This window comes from Silene latifolia, chromosome 1 (assembly GCF_048544455.1).
Source record: "Silene latifolia isolate original U9 population chromosome 1, ASM4854445v1, whole genome shotgun sequence".
Lineage (NCBI taxonomy): Eukaryota > Viridiplantae > Streptophyta > Magnoliopsida > Caryophyllales > Caryophyllaceae > Silene > Silene latifolia.
In genome coordinates, this window is record NC_133526.1 from 17,928,846 (window position 1) to 17,943,111 (window position 14,266).

The window sequence follows — 14,266 nt, forward strand, 5'->3', positions numbered from 1 at the left end:
AAGTTTAACTAGGTTCAAATAGCCGTTTGAAATAAGAACTTGCCATTTTCATCCCGCATAGGTACATATTTAAAATGCACATTTTCAAATATGTCTTAATCAGTTGATGCAGATTTATAATAATGAATAACGTTAACGGATAAGATTTTAAGTTAATTTTAACGAATTTAGTAGCAACACTAGCAAGTGTTTAATAATTCTCCACACTTTATTATTGTTATCATTTAATATTGTGCACTTTAGCTATTATGCACCATAAAAAAATTATTTTATTTCATCCCCTTCTTTTTAAATAATAATAATAATATAATTGGATAGGTTACCAATAATGGGACAATCACTTTCGAAATAAATAAAACAAAACGCAATAGCCCTTCCTCTCCATTCTCCACACTTTCCCATCCCACATACTTTGTCGACTATCTCCTTCCCACTTCGCACACCGCACAATATATATTTATGTTTTACTTTCCAAATGAGTTTCAAGAGACAAACAATTCAACTCCATAAGAATGAACCATAATCCAATTATACAATTATACCTCGCAAACGTTTCATTCGGTTAGCCACTTTATATATCAGTTTTGCAATTTTGAGTCGGGTTTGATTCGGGTTGTGTCGTGTCAATTTTAGTTCAGCTAAGTTTCAGGTCATAATTAAAAAATTAAAATAATTGTACCTTACTTTTCAATTTGAATGTAATCCCCTATTTACTAAATGAATAGGCGAAACTCCAAATTTTCCCACCTAAACATATTTCCTAAAATAAAGTTTAGTTATTTTTAGCATATTTATAACTATGGTAGACTATAATACACATAATCTTTCATATTTATAATCCTATTTGTGATATTCATGTCATTTAGTATTTTACATTCTACATAAAATTATCTCTAATCTTTTTAAAATATAAAAAGGATTTTTTTTGTTTAAAGAATCATACGAAAAAAAATCATTGATTTTCTAGGATAAAAAGTTGCGGCTAAAAATATATTATCAGTAAAATTTTATAAATGACACCATTAATCTTTCACTAATAGGAAATACTTTCAATGAAATACTCATTTCATGATTAATACGATTTTGACTTTAATTTTCAAATCAAAATATAATGACGAGAAACGTAAAAAAAAAAAAAAAGATTAGTTAATTTAAATTTCATAAATATAATATACTAAAAAAAGTAAAACTCTATATATACCGGTGCATACATTGCACGGGAGCTAAACTAGTTATTCATAATACTGTTAATAATTAAAGAATCAATGAAAAACCAATTAAATTATGGAGGTGTTTATGAGAAAATAAAAAATTTTAATTTAGATCAATCGATTCAGTTCTTTTTTTTTTTTTAGAAGTGGGGTTAACCCAAAATGAGAACGAAAACTACAACACATAAATTAAAAAACATAAAAAGGAACAATCTTAGGCCATGACACGTCTCCGACATCCTGTTGCATCAACCAAAACAGGCGGCTTGGTGGATCTCCAGGTTTCCAAATGACCAGTTGTTGCGATTGAGTTATCATTTAGAAAACACTTATACATTTGGATAGTTCTTATCAATTTAAATATACTTAAAACACAATCCATTTCTCATTTACAAAAAAACAATATCATCTGTACGCCTCTATCCATAAAATATCTCTAATTCTCTACCTAATACTTACTTAACCCGAACATACATACTCCCTCCATTTATTTTTTATATTCGCAACTCTCTGACATATATGAGGAATCCACTATTTACTAAATGAATATGCTGAAAATTTTCCAATCCGCCGTTTACCAAACACCCCCTTATGTCATTTAGTATTTTATATTCTACACAAAATTATTTCCAATCTTTTTATGATATAAAAAGGAATTCATTTTTTAAAAAAAAAAAAAAATCATATGAAAAAAATTCATTGATTTTCTATGATAAAAAGTTGCGGCTAAAAATATATTATCAGTAAAATTTTATAAAATAACACCATTAATCTCTCGGTAATAGGAAAAACTTTCATTGAAATACTCATTTCATGCTTAATACGATTTTGACTTTGATTTTTCAAATCAAAATATAAGAATCAGAAACGTAAAAAAAAATTAGTTAATTTAAATATCATAAATATAATACACTAAAAAAAGTAAAATTCTATATATACCGTGCTTACATTGCACGGGAACTAAACTAGTATTTTATTTAGGGTTTTTCTAACCGAAACCAAAATAGGAAAGAATTAAATGCTATTTTATGGGAAATCTCATCACTTTTACTTGTATTTACAATAAACACATTTAATTATTTCCTTTTTTTGAATTCTTATCCTATACCTAGTACACATAGGTTAAAAAAACCGATTTATTAAAGTAAAAAATAAAAAGGCGACTCTTTAGTCTTTACCATACCGACCTACAACGATCTTATAAAAGACTCCGTAACAAAGACACAAACAAAACATAACAATAACACACAGTCACAGTGTCACACACACCCGTACAAAAGACGTAGCTCCACAAATTCACCAACCCAAATATAATCAATCACCTGTCACTACTCAACACTCTACTATGTCTACTTTTTCTCTCCTCCACCCCGCCGCCGCCGCCACAGCCGTTATAGACCCCACCGGTGTCCTCACGCAGCGGCAAACCTTCTCTCTCCGCTGCATCCACCGCCGTCTCCGAGTCAATGCCGCCGCCGTCATCGTATCTCCTTCAAAACCGCAGACCACTCCCTTGCCTGTCATCTTACCAAGAGTCTCAGCCGATTCTTTACGTTACGAGAGCGGGTTCGTCGGCGCTGTCCCTGACCGGTCCGAGTTGGTTGGGGACGACGTCGTTTCGGCCATGGAGTATTTGACGAACATTCTGTCGTCCAAGGTGTATGATGTCGCTGTTGAGTCGCCATTGCAGCTGGCTGAGAAGCTTTCTGATAGGTTGGGTTCTCGGTTTTGGCTTAAGAGAGAAGATCTACAGCCGGTGAGCGCCATTCAATTTAAATCGGTTGTGAGTGTTGTCTCACGTAATTTCTCAATTTGTTCGGTCCAATTCACTATATTTTTTAAATTCCATCTCGCATATTTCGTCAAATGTAGTGAATTGGACCAACAGAGAGGGAGTATTCTTCTGGTTTCTTTTATTCCATTTTTTGAGTCATTTCACTTTCGCTTTTTGGTCTTTCGCTTTTTCACGTACGTTAATTTGTGCACTTTCATATTGATTGTCATTAATTATATTGCTGAACTTAACGAACTGCATATACTACGTCTTTTTCGACGCACGTGGTAAAAATGTAGCGGTTCAGATAGAAAATGGGAATATTTCAGAGTAATAATTGATTAACAGTAATTATTGTGTTAGACGATCACTTATTCTAGAATTTGTGATTGATTAGTGATTTTCCATGATTATTTTTTGAAAGCTGAAATAAAGTTGGACTAAAGTTTTGAGTGTTGTTGTTTTCATTGTCATTTCAATAAATTATTATGTTATGATGTTGAGTGGTGTGTATTGCTTGATAGAATTCAAGGGTAAAAAAATGTTATTTCAATGATTATTGTTATTGTTTTGTCTTATTAGTGACATGGATGATATCTGAGATATTTTTTGCTTGGTTCTAATGTTTAAGACATTATTTTCGGGTGGTCACGGTATGCCACTCAAAATGTACTTTAGAGAAATTAAGTTATTATGATAATAGAATGCTGTCACATGTTAAGTGATAGAGTACATTTCATTGTTGGCGTTATCATTTTCATGATTTCATCCATAAAAAAAATATTTTGAATTGAAAATAAAGTTTCTTTCGGCAACATTTGAGGTAAATTGACTCGATTTGAAGTGGTAGGGCAGCAGGCAGCTACACCCTTTGCTTTGATTTCGGAACTTTAATAGGGAGTATAAGTTAGAGGTAACAAGATGTTGCTTTGTGGGACTAATTTGACAATGTAGTTAAAGGAATGTGATAAATTGATCTTTTAAGTGCAAGACTTTGTGAAACAAGATCAACAAGTATATTTGGAAGTCACCCTTTAGTGTAAATACTTTGTGTAGCAAGTATATTCGCTTTGATAAATTCAGCATTTAGCATAATCATCGTTCTTTTTGTTCTACGTTTCATGGAGACTAGAGACGATGTGTGTTTATATCAATTGTTTTAAGGATACTGCCTATGGTGTAAGGAAGCTACACAGTTTACAACTGTACTCATATTGAAACTGTTTCCGGAGTTTTAGAAACATACCATTACCTGCATTAGGCCTGTTAAATTGTAGTTGTAAACAACCTTATGTCTTACACATCTCATATGCAGGTTTTCTCTTTCAAGCTACGAGGAGCGTATAATATGATGGTAAAAATTTCAAGAGAGCAATTGGACAAGGGGGTTATTTGCTCGTCGGCTGGAAATCATGCCCAAGGGGTGGCTTTGTCGGCTAAAAAGCTTGGTTGTAATGCTGTGATTGTGATGCCTGTCACCACACCAGAGATCAAGGTTCGTTTTTTTTTTTTTTTATCATATAATGAAGAATTTTCCAATTTGCGTATGTATGTGACCTACCTGATAGCGTCATCCAAGCTGATAATTTTCTTATTTTACAGTGGAAGTCTGTAGAGAGGCTTGGCGCCACAGTGGTTCTTGTAGGTGACTCGTACGATGAGGCACAAGCTTATGCTAAAAAGAGGGCCTTAGATGAGGGTCGGACATTTGTTCCGCCATTTGACCATCCTGATGTGATTATGGGGCAAGGAACAATAGGGATGGAGATTGTAAGCCAGATGAAAGGTTGCCCCGTACATGCAATCTTTGTGCCTGTTGGGGGAGGTGGATTAATAGCTGGTATTGCTGCTTATGTGAAGAGAGTTAAACCAGAGGTTCGTTTCTACTTTCTAGCTATGAAAGCGCTCTGCATAGTTTACACACGTCTGATTACTTTCACAACCATTCTTCATTGTTCTTTCCTATTTATGCTTTATTGCTTTATGCATAGTGGCTGCAGCAGATTACAATTCATTACTCGTATATCGTAGTGACGTAATTGCGTTGTTTTACTGTATGTTTTATGGTGTTGTAAAATTGATGGTTGATGCTAGACTGAGGTAATCTTCGAAATTGATCTTCTCCATCTAATGAGAGATGTACTTCTCTCTTTCTTGTATTGATGAGTTGCTACTACATACAAAGTAACAATCACGATACATGGACTGTTTCTCGTGTATTATTGTGACTTGGTTAGTTGCGAGTGGTGACTATCTGTATTCCCTACTTGGCAATGATTTCTCATACAACCTGCATTGTCTATTTGTTTTTTCTTACCAGATCAAAGTCATTGGAGTAGAACCGTCCGATGCCAATGCCATGGCATTGTCATTGCACCATGGAGAGAGGATTCAGTTAGATGAAGTAGGAGGATTCGCTGATGGTGTTGCAGTTAAAGTGGTGGGCGAAGAAACTTTCCGCATATGTAAGGAATTGATTGATGGGGTAGTTCTTGTTAATCGTGATGCCATTTGTGCGTCCATTAAGGTGAACTTAAACTCGTCTATGTTTCTTGCTCTTTGTATAGCAATTTGTCATAAGCTATAATAGAAAATGGATATTTATTTCTACTTACGTTCTCTTAAATGTGAATATACGTTGCATCCAAATAACAAATTTTACGGAATTTAAGTATATCTACCATTGGGGTTCCTCCCTGTGAACGCATAAAATGTGAGGCAGGTCTACATAATCTATCCATCGAGTTGTTCTTCAATGTCAAAAGAGTAACACTTTCAAAAGCTGCAAAGCCTTCGGTTCTACATTTTTTGTTAGTTCACTGGCCATTATGTGCATTATTTGTGGCTGCATTTTCAAACCGTTTTAGCCAGCATAATTATCTTTTTTTTTATCAGGTTTCCTTTGGGTCCATTATTTGTGTCAATGTAAGACGCTATGACTGATAACTTGGTGCTTCTGGTGCAGAACATGTTCGAGGAAAAAAGAAGCATACTGGAGCCTGCAGGTGCCCTTGCTCTTGCAGGTGCAGAAGCTTATTGCAAACATTATGATATAAAGGGTGAGAATGTGGTGGTTATCACTAGTGGGGCAAATATGAACTTTGATAGGCTGAGATTAGTCACTGAACTAGCGGATGTTGGTCGGCAACGTGAAGCTGTACTTGCCACATTTATGCCTGAAAAACCTGGCAGCTTCAAAAAGTTTGCTGAGATGGTATGTTGCAAAATGTCTAACTTGAGTATTTGCGACTGATTTATCGGTCAGTTTACATCATGAAGAGTACAAGTCTATCTCTTTTACAATTTGTTTTTTTTTTTTTTCAGGTGGGGCCAATGAATATAACAGAATTTAAGTATCGATACAAATCTGCAAAAGAAGAGGCGTTGGTTCTTTACAGGTAAGCCTCGACATCTTGAGAAACTGATGTTATTTTATGACCAGGTATCTGCTGTCATGGTTGTTTACATGTGCTTTAACCCTCTGATTTCTAGCAATCTTATGGGTTAGGTAGATAAAATACCTTTTAGTTATTTTGTTTACTGTACTTAAATGAACGGATCAGCCGATCAGGGTGGGAAGAATTGCCGAATAATTATGTATTGCTTATACTGAACAAGTATTCGACAATATAATGATTACGCATTGCTTATAAGTTATAGTAATATTTGAGGTCCGGTGTTTTGCCGATAATTTTTACATGAATTTGTTTGTTAAAAGACTTTTCCAGATCAACGTACCCGCATTAACGAGAAGGCTTGTCCTAGTATCAGAAGTCTAGTTAGTTGTGATACTTAAGAACAAGAGCAATGGCTAATGGTGCTTTAGTTCGGCTTTGGCTTACAGTAGTCTAGTGCAGGGACTGGAGGAGGAATTGTTTTGATTAAATTGGCACTTTCAGTAGCGCAACTTCTCTGCGGAAGAATTCTCTGGCATTTAATCTTGAACGTTTTGAGCCCTATGGTTGTGACATTTCCCTGAATGTTATTTTTTGCAGTGTTGGTCTTCATACCGTTACTGAGCTAAAAGCAATGAAGGAACGCATGGAATCTGCAAGTCTACGAACCATTAATTTGACGGATAATGATTTGGTTAAAGATCATTTACGACATTTGGTAGGTATTTTATAACAATCGAGTTTCTTTATTCTGAATCTTACAAGCTGTCATGTAGCATTGGCTTTTCCGAAATCTTATCCTGGTAGTAATTGCTGTAGATGGGGGGCCGAACAGAGGTACAAAATGAGATTCTTTGTAGATTTGTCATCCCAGAAAGACCTGGAGCGTTGATGGAGTTCTTAGAAGTGTTTAGCCCCCGATGGAATATTAGTTTGTTCCATTACCGCGCACAGGTTAGCTTTATTTCTTTATTTTTCTTTCAAGTTGAGATAATGAAGAGCGGAATCTGGATTGGATCTTGTTCGATCTGAGTTTCAATCTAGATTCAAACCCTACTTGTATCTATAGCATTCAAAGTTTGCAGAACAAAGTCCTTCATACCTCAGAATTCCAATTGGTGTATGGTGCAATTATTTCAGGGTGAAGCTGGGGCTAATGTATTAGTCGGAATCCAAGTAGCGTTGTCTGAAATCGTTGAATTTCAAAAGCTTGCTGACAACCTTGGATATCTTTATGCAATAGAGGACGATAGCGAAGTCTACCAAGTACTGATGCACTAAATATTAATAGCATCCGTCTGATGCTCAGAGGCAACCCAACCTCCTTCAATAAAATCATAATGGGTTGCTGACAAAGTCCGGCTGCGATGATTAGGGTTGAGCCATTGTTGTCACTGGTCTTTTTGTAGCATTGGTGATTTTGGCGTTTTAATGTGTATGTGTTCACTGCAAATTCTCTTGGCTCTACTGTCATGCCTTTGAATTTGTGGTTCCAACTTGTATCAGTGTATCTGTAATTGCTCATCAATTTTGTTGAATATTGTTGAGGCAAATGTAATATTGTATGTTTTTCTGCATCATATTGTATGTTTTTCTGCTCTGTAATAATGATCACAATGCGAAATGCAGTCCATCTTTACGGCGTTCATAAAATTGTTAAAATTTCCCCTTACTCTAAAACAGAATCACACAATTTACAGAAGCTCGCTCTTGAGGTATTAGGGTAGTGTTGTAATGTTGTTAGTTATACTCCCTTCCAAAAGCGCAAAAAACAAAGACGTCTAGCTTGATAAGGTCAAGAAGCATGCAACTTTCAGTGTTAAGTCGACAGATAAAGGCTCTCTTCAATGGCGAGGAAGGAGGAACTAACTCTCTGAAACCGCCATGTTTCAAGTACACATCCATTTTACCCAAATTGATTCCAAGACTTGATCTTTGGAATAAGTTAACATTACAAAACAGTCTACTGTGTTAGAAGAATACAACTATAGGTCAAGTCATGCAGCGATTCTCTCCTGCTATATTTTAACTTGGGCAGCAATACTCGAAACTAAGAAATGTTCTAGCAAGTGACTAATGATCCTTTAAATGTGGAATGAAAAGCTGATATAAACCAGAAGCTATGCAGCATCTACATTTTTAGAATTATCATAACGCGAAAAAAAAAATATTAAAGTTTGGACTGAGGTTACCTGTGTCGGCCTGCTTGATCACGAACAAAAGCCAGAAATGCTTAAAGGGGATAGCATATACTAACCAGATTTCAAACAAATCCGAGTCATACATATTAACAAAATTTTGTAAACCACTGCCTAGTATTTACCTCAAAATCTTAACTCTTTGTTGCAGTACTTCATAACCTAACCCAGCTAGTATTCACATTTATCACACTCATTTCGTAAATACAACAGACATGGGCTTTGGACTGGCAATCATCATCCACCATGCCGCTACAGCTGAACTGTATTCAAAACTCCTAAAGGAACTACCAGTGATCATTACACGAGCAAGTCCCATGAGAGAAATAATGAAATCCAGAGGTATCTCTTAGGCAGATCTCTCTTTCAGTGATTTTCGATACATGTTTTAAGAAATTATGGCAATCCCCACATAAGAGAACGTTCTTTGTAACTCTAATAGGTTTTCCAGGCTTTGTCGTCAAAAGGCCGTATGTCACTGCTAGTTTCGCGCTATGATAATATAAAAAGCCCGTCTTTTGCTGCTCCTCTATTTCATGCAGGACAAAGCTTGTGTCTGGGACATAGCCAACTTTGAGGCACTCCAGTATCAGTATTTCTAATCCTCTACAGATGTCTTTTGATTCGTAGTGTGATCTATCTCTTGTATAAAAAGAGTGAACCGTGCTTTGATGAACTATCCAGCTACGAGCTGGATGTTTCTGAATCCCTTTTCTCGTCATTTCTTCTCTAATCGTTTCAGCGCAATGCCACCTACCAGAAGCTGAGAGCAAGTTTGATATGAGAATGTATGTCGAAGCATCTTGAGGTTTAATAGCTAGAATGCGCTTTGCTATTCTTTGCCCAACAATGGAGTCCGAATGAACTTGACAGCTATGAAGTAAAGCTCGCCAAACTGAGGCCTTAGGCTCACAAGGCATCTTAGCTATTATCTCTTCTGCCTCCTCATGGAAGCCCCAATCACCCAAAACGCTAACATAGGAGGCATAATTATCTGAAGTTGGTTCGACATCATACATGCTCTTCATCGAGAAAAATAGTTTCCGACAATCATCAAGCATGCTAGACGTAGTATACCTGTAAGACGAAATAACCAGAGTAAAGGTAATAGAGTCTGGACGTATCAATGCCTTCTTCATCCTAGACCAAACAGCCAACCCTTCATCGCCCTGCCTTTGAAGAAGATAACCAGCAATCAAACAATTCCATGATACTACATCATGAGTAGGCAACGACTCAAAAAGTTTCCTAGATTCTTCCATGTAACCACACTTCGCGTACACGCTAATGAGAGCGTTTCCCACCCCAACATCACGGAAAAATCCTTTTTTGACAGTATAGCTATGGATTTCCTGTCCGAACTCATATAATCCCAATGTGCCACATATACCAAGCACAGCTGTCAATTCCACTTCATCAACTACCAGGGTGGCTTCTGATAGGCCCCACTGAAACATCGCTATTGCTTCCTCTGGTTGTGCATTTCGAGCATACCCACATATCAGAGATGTCCAGTTGATTGACTTAGTTTGGTTAAACAGGCTTTGGTCAAACAGCTGCTGAGCATCTGCCATTCTGCCACACCTTGTGCACATGTCTATTAGTGCTGCTTCAATACGAGCATTTGATTTGATGCCAAATTTCATAACAAAACAATGTAGTTGCTCGCTAATGTTCTTTACTCCAAGCAGGCTGCAAGCCTTTACGACACTTATTACTGTTTGCTCTGTTAGTTCAACACGATCGTTCACCATTCTATCAAACAGAGACAAAGCTTCTAAACCTTCACCATTCTTACAAAGCCCTGCTAAAACAGCATTAAAAGAGACGGCATTTCTCTCAGGCATCTTAGCAAACATATCCATAGCTGTGCCAACCATCCCGAACTCCATGTAAGCAGTGACAACACCCGTCCAAGAAATGACATTTTTTATAGGCATTCTCTCAAATACAGCCGCAACATCCTTTGCACTTCCACACTTGGTGTAAAACGCAATAAGCGCATTACTTACACTCAATTGATTGTCGAACCCAAACTTAAGTACATGAGCATGTATCTCCCGCCCCAAGACTCCAGCCGAAGACTCACTACAAGCACTTATAAGATTCGAAAGTGTAAAATGATCCACTCTAAACCCATCACTTCTAGAAACATCACGAAACAACTCAAACGCTCTATCATACATCAATTCACCCACAGTACCAGAAATAACAGTATTCCATGACGAAATATCTCTTTCACCCATTTCATCAAACAGCTGGAGTGCATCATCCAAACACCCGCTTTTACAATACAAACTCATGAGAGCATTAGCAACATAAGTACACAATACAAACCCCAATTTAACAACCAACCCATGAACCTGAAACCCTAAATGTAACCCATAAATCCGACTACAAGCGGCTAAAAACGCGACGAAAGTAACCTCATTTGGCTCAATTCCTCTATCCCTCATCCTAAAAAACAACTCAATAGCATCAAATTCATACCCAAATTTACCCAAACCACTAATAACAGTAGTATAAGAAACAACATCAGGAAATGACATTCTAGTAAACACAATATAAGCATCAGATAATAAACCCAGATTAATATAAACAGAAATTAACGAATTATATAAGTAATTATCCTCATCTAACTTCAAAATTAAGGAATGAACAGCTCTAGCAAGCTCAACATCGCAGTATCGGGTCGATAACCTAAGCAATTCAAAACACTTATTGTACAAAATCTGGGCATCTTCTGATGAAAAGGGCAAAAGGGTTTGTTCATTATGGGAAGAAATTTGATGGGTTGGTACAAATTGTGCAGAAGATGAAGAAGATAATGAGGGTTTAGGGTTGAATTTATGCAATTTGCGGATTTTGGGGAGGAAATGTGAGGGAGAAAGAGGGTGTTTTGAAGGGAAGTGAAGAGGTTGAAGGGGAAGAAGAGAGTGAAGATGGAAGGTTGAGGTTGATGCCATTAATGGCGGGAACCATATCCTTTTACTTGGATGTGTATAACCATGTATGTGTGTGTTAACAAAGTGTTTTCTGTGTTATCGGATAAAAATGCTAGTGTTCATGTATTGTCTTCTACTCGTATAAACAAAGGGTAACTCCTACGAAAATTGAAAAATCAAAATTCAAAGAGAGATTTTGTTTTACTAGTATTAGGCCCACGAAAAGATGGGGAAAGTTGACAGGGATGAGTTGACAAGGGATATCCAGGACGACATTCCTTGGTGTATGATGTTTGCTGATGATATTGTGCTGATTGATGAGACAAAAGAGGGGGTGGAGAGAAAGTTGGAATTGTGGAGCGGACTTTAGAGACTCGTGGGTTCGAGCTCGGCGAGAGTAAGGCGAGTATTTAAGGTGTCAGTTCACTAAGGTGGCGGGGTTGAGATTGACAGAGGCAGGGAGTATTATTTTCGATGGGAATGTTGTTGAGGGTTCGGATTTCTTCAGATATTTAGGATCTATTATTCAAAAAGATGGGGAGTTAGACGGAGATGTGGCTCACAGAATTAAGGCGGGATGGTTGAAATGGAAGAGTGCTTCAGGGTTTCTATGCGATAAAGATATGCTCCAAAGATTTAAGGAAAAATTTTATTGCACGGCAATTAGGCACCCTTTCCCTACTTTACGACTCAGTGTTGGGCGTGAAGCATTGTCACATTCAAAAGATGAGTGTGGCGGAGATGCGCATGTTGAGGTGGATGTGCGGACATACAAGGAAAGATCGGTTAAGGAATGAGGTGATTAGGGAAAAGGTAAAAGTGGCGCCAATAGAGGACAAGATGATGGAAAACCGACTAAGATGGTTTGGCCATGTGAGAAGGAGATCTATGGGCACTTTTGGTTAGGAGGCGGGCGGGAGACTTGGAGAAAAGAAAAGGTCCCTAGAGGCAGAGGAAGACCGAGACAGACATGGTTGAGAGTGATAGAGCACGATATGAGAGTTATGGGGCTTGAGGAGAGTATGATGACGGGAGAGGGCACAATGGAGGGAAAGGATACATGTGGATTTTTAGTATTTGATGTTTTTTTGACAGATTTAGTGTTTTTTTATTTAATTTAAAGAAATTAATTTATTTACTTTTCTCCTCTTTATTACACTTTTTCACCGACCACTTTCTTATAGATCTTACCTGGTTCATTCCGGATCCTTAACTCTGTTTCGGTTTTTAAAAATCGTTTTAATCTTTTCTCTCGATTTAAATTTTAAATTTTTATAAAAGAAAGACAGAATTCGATTTTAAAACCCCTAAGTTCACCTTGACTTTCCGTTACATTTTCGTTCTTCCTTTGTTTTTCATCTTCCCTTTTTTTTATTCGCATTTTGAGGCGTGCGTTCACCCATGGACGGTTCGAAAAGATGATTCATGTCAGCCGACCCCAAATCATTTTGGGATTAAGGCTCTGATGTTGTTATTGTTGTTGTTGTTGTTGTAGTATTAGGCCCACAAAATCAACGCGACCCGTAGGGGTGTTAAATGGTGCGAGCCAGCTCGGCCCAGCCCGTACTCATGGGCCGTTAATTTCCAGCCTGGTCAACATGTGTGTCAGCCCAGCCCAACCCGCCTCTTCACCTGGGCCTGACCTCTGCCCAAAGATTTTTGGCCCAGCCCGACTTGGCCCGGTAATATTAAAAAAAAACACTATATGGGCCAAGCCCGGGCCAGAGAATATGAAACCCAGCCCGACCCAACCCAGCCTGCCCCTATTTAGTGTTGGGCTTGGGCCATAAACTGCCAGTCCAGCCAGCACCGGCCCGACCCACCGCATGTCCTTACCGACCCGAGGCTCACAATACCCGAATTACAATATTCGAATGTGACCTAAACCCAAATTAACTCGACCCAACTTGAACAAGATTCGATCTTTGTTGACTCGTAATTAATTGACCAATTCGGAAATGACTCAATGCTAAACCACCCGATCCAAAAATAATCCAACAAAACATAACTCTAGTTAACCCAAAAAAAAAAACTTGAAATGACTAATTGGATTGATAATGTTGTTATGTCTTGCTCAAGATATTGAAGAATAGGCAGTGAACTCGACATCCCCACCACCCAAACCATCTGTCATATACTGTGACAATTTCTCAATTTACTCACTACTCTGTCAATCCAGTATTCTACTCAAGAATGAAGCACCTAACTCTCTATCTTTTATTTCGCATCAGTCGTGTTCAACACATCGCCAACAAAGATCAGTTAGCCGATGAATCAGCCAAACCATTACACAAATCTCACTGTCATATTAATTACGACTCAAGATTAGTCTCCTCTTACGATAGTCTAACTTGTGGGGGCGTGTTAAAAATATTCAAGATGAATTTCAGAATTCAATTAATCCCAATAAGTCTATAATCTAGCAAAATCATACTATCTAATTATTCTCCACTTATTGGTAATTATTATAGCCAATTACTCACAGTCCCAAGGATGAAGTCGGAATAAAATTATAAGTGGAGCCAAATTTTAAAATTTTCTCCAAAAGTTTGTTATCGGCTGTTTAATTACATATAGGTTTTTTAAGCAGGACATTATATATTAATTTTGCCAACCAAAAAAATTACACATATAATAAAAGAGCTAGCATTAGATTGATAAAATATTTCTCTGTCATCATTTTAAAATATTCAACTAAAAGTTGGATAAAAAGATAACAAAAAGGAAAATGAGGTTGCTTACT

The 14,266-nt window shown here is 37.2% G+C and overlaps 2 protein-coding genes across 2 annotated transcripts; one reads left to right on the forward strand and one right to left on the reverse strand.

Annotated features, from left to right (window-relative positions):
- Positions 1–2,446: 2,446 nt before the first annotated feature.
- On the forward strand, positions 2,447–7,960 carry LOC141600300 (threonine dehydratase 1 biosynthetic, chloroplastic). The gene is made up of 9 exons (XM_074420503.1): positions 2,447–2,967; positions 4,301–4,480; positions 4,588–4,860; positions 5,306–5,512; positions 5,951–6,199; positions 6,310–6,383; positions 6,981–7,098; positions 7,200–7,334; positions 7,521–7,960. The coding sequence occupies exons 1-9, from the start codon at positions 2,557–2,559 to the stop codon at positions 7,659–7,661; spliced, it is 1,788 nt and encodes a 595-aa protein (XP_074276604.1). The 5' UTR covers positions 2,447–2,556; the 3' UTR covers positions 7,662–7,960.
- A 650-nt stretch (positions 7,961–8,610) lies between these two features.
- On the reverse strand, positions 8,611–11,671 carry LOC141600305 (pentatricopeptide repeat-containing protein At5g03800). The gene has a single exon (XM_074420515.1). The coding sequence runs from the start codon at positions 11,542–11,544 to the stop codon at positions 8,866–8,868; it is 2,679 nt and encodes an 892-aa protein (XP_074276616.1). The 5' UTR covers positions 11,545–11,671; the 3' UTR covers positions 8,611–8,865.
- Positions 11,672–14,266: the final 2,595 nt, after the last annotated feature.